General features: G+C 42.5%; 1 protein-coding gene across 2 annotated transcripts in view; it reads right to left on the bottom strand.

Annotated features, from left to right (window-relative positions):
- Positions 1-1,867: 1,867 nt before the first annotated feature.
- Positions 1,868-6,628, bottom strand: part of GDAP1 (ganglioside induced differentiation associated protein 1) — a 19,156-nt gene continuing 14,395 nt past the window's right edge. The window contains exons 5-6 of one of the 2 annotated variants that reach the window (XM_005866385.2): positions 5,955-6,069; positions 1,868-4,960 (exon numbers count right to left, since the gene is read on the bottom strand). In XM_005866385.2, the coding sequence (XP_005866447.1) occupies positions 4,578-4,960; positions 5,955-6,069 (498 nt within the window). In that variant the 3' untranslated portion in view covers positions 1,868-4,577. The remainder of the gene's footprint in view (positions 4,961-5,954; positions 6,070-6,628) is intronic. The other variant, XM_014539854.1, reaches the window with a different exon arrangement.

Here is a 6,628-nt window from a genome sequence, read left to right as displayed (position 1 = left end):
CTTACTAGGGCATGGTCCACTCTGCCTGCAATGGACCACCAATGACTTCCATCACTACTTGGATTCTAATCTCTCTGGTGAGCACCTCTCTGGTGAGTCTAAAATAGTTGTGTTCTAAGGATGCTGGGTTTTGATGGGCGGATTTTTAGTTCATATTATTTTCTCAGTGTCAACCTTTACTTTCTTTTGTGCATTGAACTTACTAAGTGTGGCATCTCTGAAAGTATATCATCATATTTTGACTATGATGTATAGTTGATGATGTTTATGGTTGACTTCGTTGAATATCAGATTCTTAAATTCAAAAGATAGCTTAATCTGATGACACAAAAAGTTATACATACAGAAAAAAAGTCTGAAAAAATCACCTGTCTGATTAGGAATTAGCTAGTACGTATGGATGTGAATATTGCTGTTGGCATGGAAACCTGACCCTTTGCATTACATTTCATTAACATCTTTTATCTGCACCCATACCATTGGTTTCTCCTAATAGTGGAATTTAATGACAACATACTGTAATCATAGAGCCAGTGTACAAATATTGAATAAAGTGAAAGGTTGAAGACAGAAACTTCTAACCTTCCCAAAGGAGTTTCATGACAAGGCCCTATGACTGAGATGCACCACCCTCCTTGAGTCAGGGTACATCAAGGCCCATCATCAGCATGTTTTGTCGGAAGCTCCACATGGCCTTGTCGTCTTGTACCTCAGCACCTGCTCTACCCCATCCACACCTTCTGAACCACGTGACAGTCCTTCCTCCCTCCTAAGTCAAAACCCAGGGCTCCACTAAAAAGCAAGAAATACAGGGAATTGCTTTTATCATGCACTCGCTGCCTTTCTAATCCTCCACAAAGCGAGTTCTCTTTCTCTCCCCCTCTCTTCATTTGCATTGTGCAATACACAATTAAAACTATCATCCTCACTCTAGAAATTATACTCCCTCACTTGGCTTCAAACTACTACCTTACCTAGTAAAACACACGTGTTCTGGGGAATTGGACAATCAAGACATTCTGATTTGAATGGTGGAGAGAATATAAATGGGCCAAATATTAAGACATTCTGATTTGAATGGTGGAGAGAATATAAATGGGCCAAATATTTGGCATGAACAAAATGAAGGTGATGTCCAAATGCCAAATTATTTGTTGCATTCATTTGATTTTTGTGTCTTTACCATGGTGCTCTTTTCGTTTCTGAAAAGACTACAGAGTTGTATATGCATGTGAATTTCCTGGGTATTCAAAATTGCTCCTTTTTCTGTTTGTGTTTGCCTACTTAGGGAAAATAAGGTCAATTTAATTTTCATTTAATTTGCTTTGCTCAATATAAAACAAAAGTAGTACTCAGTTTCTACTTGATGATTAGAATAATACCGAAACTTACCAAGGCCAGAAATATGGATAGTAACTTGAATATTTATCATCTAAGTAGAAGAAGAAGTATAAGTCAGTAGAAGAAAAAGAATTAGCTATATCAAAATAGACATAACTATCATAAGTAGAGTCACATTTGAAACCCAGTAAATATGTAACAAAACTGTTTTGAAAAAAAATATTTTCTCGTTGTTTATCACAGCCACTGTGAGGTGGCTGGCTACAAAAGAGATCCTTTAATGATGAGGATCAATATGTAATTCTTTAAGCTGCCATTCATTTTAACCATAAAATTGTGTGTATGTAAATAAATCATGGGTCGGTAATTTTTGTTATAAGGAGAATGTGGCATTCTATTGCTAAATATCTTGAATACCTAACTTCTGCTTGTTTTACTATTTCCCACATTATGCTTTGATTTTAAATGAAACAAACATATCTGTTTTCTCAAAAAGATTACAAAATTAGTACTTGCAGGGCACATATTTCTTTTCCAATTATTTTTATTTATCTTACAGGCAGAATAGTATCTTGATCTCTCTATTACATTCCACAACACCAAAATATCTACAACTCTGGGTCAATATCAACAACTACTAAAAATTGAGCAAGCAATTTACAACTATCTGCAATTAAGGAAATGGGATTCCAAAGGCATATCATTGCAATAACAATAAAATAGCATTTATGCATTAAGACACAAATAGCCATCATAAATTTAGTACCTCAGGCATTTTTCTAATTGTGATAGTTATACAAATTTGGGAAACTGAGGAGCACATTGGCCAGGCACCAATGATCATGAAAAAGGAAACACATAAAAGTGCCGATCTTGCTGATAGTACGTGTTCAGCTCTTCAGCTTGACATTGTGTTGTCCCTTCCAATTCACCAGAAATCAATACCACATGTGCCTCAAGCTTTTCTACAGATGAATGATTTGATGAAGATGTCCTCATTTCGGAAACTGAGATCATTCATGTTTATCTTCAGTTGAAACATTTCAGAAGGCTTTGCTGAACCTAAAGAACGCCCAGTCTCAGACTGCTGGGTGATCAGCGACATCTAGTGGCCATGATACCCCTAAACAGACATTTTTAAAGTATAATCTCAAGGGTGGTCATAAAACAAGCGAAATGTCCGAAATGCATCATCTTTAATATTGATACAAGCTTATTTCCAATGAAACTGTATAGGAAAATTACAGACACTTCCTAGTAGATTTTCTCTGATTCAGTAATGACATAAATTTAAGGAAAAGCCAGCACTGGCTTCTAATCTTTATTCTTAATGAACAGCCCTCACATTGATAAATACCCTTTGTAGTTTCATAAAAATCCAATTTAGGTTTTTTCATGTCTGAGTTCTTGCTCCTAATAAGGTAACAAATAACACTGCGAACTACTGAATAATCAGTTTTGTGGATCTTTTATGAGTACATGGATCGGAATGTTCCAGCAACAAATTTCACTCTATACAACAGTGCACTGAGGTGCAAAATTAAGACATTACTAGTATAAAAGCTGCCTGTCTATTAATGATTGTTGGATTGAGTTCATACCGGAAATGTTATTAATTTTTTTGTAAACACAGAACATCCAGTTCATTAAGCTTTTCTGAAACAACTGGATCATGAAATGGAATTATAGAAGCCTTTGACCATCAGAAAATCATTGTTCCCTAGGAATGACTGATTCCTATGAAAGATATAGTCAGTCCAGTCTTTGGCTATCTTGCACAGCCAATGGGGGGGCGTCCAAGCAAGCTTATGTTGCTCCTGGACCCTTGTCTCCTTATTCTCTCTGCCAGAGACCTGACACCGCTCCCAAGGCCTTTCTGCCCAGCTCTAGAGCACATCTGTGTGCCTGGCACCAAGGAAGATTTCTCCTGAGCCAGACTGTCGGATGCAGCTCTATGGCTGTTCGTGGGACACACTGGGATTGTCCTTTCCACGTGGACTGAGGCACCCCCAAGATGCCCAGATGTATATGAATGAATATTGGTGACATTCCTACCTAGCCATTTACTTCATTTCCTGTAAATTAACGGCCAAGGGCTAAGACTAGACCTTTCTCTTCCTCTGGAACCTTCTAAAGATTTGTTGATGATCATAAACAGATGCAAGGCCTGGACAACAGTTTTTGGATGAACACACCAGCCTCCCAAATACAGAATGGGCAGGGTTAGTACTCCCAGCTCATCAAAACCCACTACCCAGCCACAGGTGACTGGACACAACAGTCCATAGGCACCATCGAATTGGGGAACCATGAAAAGAAAGGAACCTTTTCTATGTCACTTCATATCTTCATGTAAATGCTAGGCAGACATGCTTGGGTGGGCATCTCACACCAAAGTACATAAGCAGTTCATCTTATTAAATCGATGGATGTAAGCGTGATTCATATGCATTCAAATGAGGTGCTGTAAATATAAAGCCTGGGTTTTCTCCAGCCCACTCCACCTCATAAATCCTTGGCCTTATTTTCCCAAGGTTCTCAGCTACGGGAGGATGTGTGGGCAGTGGGCACAGGTCGTCACAGTAATGTTTCCTTAGGGGACAGGCAGCCCTGGGTGGCTCTGGAGGCTCCTGGAAATTGAACTCCACTGCTCTGCTCTGTACAGCGTAGACTTCATTCTCCCTTTCTCCCTCTCCCTTTTCCCTTTGCCTCCCTTATTTCTGCCTGAAGCCAGCTGTGCTAGCATGGAGCATTGCTGCACCCTGCTGCTGTCTGAACCCCATGCTGTGTAACAAATATGACGTCGAAATTCCAGGGGCAAATACTGCTAACTACTCAGCACTCAGCATATCAAGATAGTCTCAGATAAAGAGCTATGGGCAACCTCGGGTTATTATTACTGTCTGCTTGTAATAATAACCTCCCCCCAAAAAAAAATAAAATCAGAACCTAAACTGGCATTTTGAGGTCAAGGACTATTCTCTACCTATCAGCATTAACATACCTGGACCCTGCGCATGTTTTAAGGAGAGATTAGTTTAGGTTTGCAAGTCAGTAATCGTAACATTACCAGCCCCGTCATGTTCATTGCCACCTCCCTGACATCAACTACCCAAAGAGTAAAGTAAGATATGGTTTGTGCTGGTTGCCCAGGGTCATTCTTCCCTGGGCCTGGCAGGGTGGACAAGGCTGAGCTAAATGGTAGGGTGAGTTGCCACCACCGGATCCCCGCAAGCCTAGAAATAACTTGGTCTGGGTCTAATTATTAATACCAGGTTTCCAAATCTCTTTCTGAACAGCATGAAAGCAAAATAACCCACCCCTGCGAGCAAACCAACCACAAGGGTGGTGCCAAGAACTTTGGGGGCCCTCTTCCTGGCCACCCGGAGTGCTGTGGGCAGCACCGCGGAGATTAAGATATTGTTGACATGCCCTAAAACCTTGTTAAATGTTTTCCTCTTCAAGACACGCTCGTAATAGGTTTCCAAGTTGGGTCGCTTTCCATTTCCCCAGTTTCTCCTCGCAAACCCCAAGAACTTCAGGCGATGCAGGGTGACAGCAAGCGAGACGTCGGCCAGGGTGAAGGACTCTCCACAGAGCCAGGGCTGGCGACCTTCTTCTGATTAGAGAAAGAGACACGGAGAGTTAGGGCCATGCCTAGGCACACAGGCAGACTCTACCTGGTATCTTGCGTCTCAGTCTTGAGGGCAGGTGTGAGGACAGCAGGAGATGAAGGCCACGGTACATCTTCCTGGCAATCCTACTCGGCGAGTAATTTTATGCTAAAAACCAAGTCCATGCATACATATCCCAAGCTCAGGGAGACTTAACATCTGCCAGCCACCTCGGTCCCTAAGTGAAACCGGGGTCATTTGAGCTCAAAGCCTATCTATCATTGAGGATAGCAACAATAACACTGAATTTAGCAAAGCCCTGGTATCTAATTGTCGGTCAGTCTGCATCGACGTGAAATCGGACCCCTGAAGGATTTTTCTGCACAATTTAGATTATGATTGTGGAATTCCAACCTCGCCCGTCTCACAAACGTGTCATTACAGCAGTTAGTTTAGTTGAATAACCTGAGCAGGTGCTTGAATGTTCCCTCTAATTCTTTCCTTAGGCAGGGGGACAACTTCTCATCAGCAGTCAAGTATGAAGTGGGGCCAGCACGTGCAGACGTGCAGGCCGACTGGGGAGCATCCACGCACTGTACCTGTGCACCTGACTTAGCCATGCAGCCAGGGCTCAGGTGCAAGCATGCTGGCCACATCCAGGGTGCTATTCCAGTTGACAACAAAGTTGAGGACCCCGTTAGCTGAAACTTGCTTCGCATAGGGACTCTGTTACACTTCCCATAGTGACTGAGAGCAGCACTCACCGAGTGACATTTCAGCCCCGACTTTGTGGATATTCCTAAAGCTCACCTATTGTTTCCCTAAACCAAAGGAAATATCTAATACCTCCTCCGGCATGGAGGCTCTCAGCTTCTCAGGATTGTTTACTGAATTCAAACTGTCCATGAAAATAATGAAAGAGCATTGTTACTGAAATCTAAGGCTGTTCCCATAAAGACTCCTGGTGTCCAGGAAAAAGGAATACAAATGAGAACCTACCTGGGGTTTCTTCGTTTCTTCTTTGCAGCTCAGTTTCCACCTGATCCAAGACTTTCTCCAACTCATCCAGGATTTTCTTCAAATATTTGACATTGTCATGGTCAAGCAGCTTTGACTAATTAACAAAAATAACGCAATAGGTTAGTTAAGCCAGTAAAAACAAGCGCTGTAGAGCAAAGCAGATGGACACTATTGTAGAGTTGGGAACTGTTTGTTGTAAATGAGAACAATTAGAATAGCTTCATTAAAGCGAAAGCTAAGTTGGGGGGAAATGTGCGGCTGTGCACATGCCCCAGGGCCAGGGCCACTGCCCACTGGCCACTCCTGTGGACCAGAGGACCAGAGAGGGCGAAGACGATGAGGGGCACAGAGATGCTTCTCGGGCCCAGCTCAGGAGTGGGACGTCAGCAGGCTTTGCTGAGTGAATAACTGGAATAACTGACGGCTGGGGGCTGAGGGGGGAATCTGAAGGCGGTGAGGGAAGGAGCGAGTGGAGAACGAGCAGTGCTGTGTGCAGGTGTCCCCTTTCTTCTGAGATGCTCCTTTCGCTCAGATACGGTAAAGGAAGATGGGAAGCTGAGGGAGGGGGAGGTGCTGCTTGCAACATCTTTAATATGGGAGAAGCTAGCACGAGTTGCTGGGCCATAGGGAAGAATCAACAGAAAGAGAAAGGC

Source organism: Myotis brandtii, unplaced genomic scaffold (assembly GCF_000412655.1).
Source record: "Myotis brandtii unplaced genomic scaffold, ASM41265v1 scaffold23, whole genome shotgun sequence".
Taxonomy (NCBI): domain Eukaryota; kingdom Metazoa; phylum Chordata; class Mammalia; order Chiroptera; family Vespertilionidae; genus Myotis; species Myotis brandtii.
This window is presented reverse-complemented; position numbering and strand designations above follow the sequence as displayed.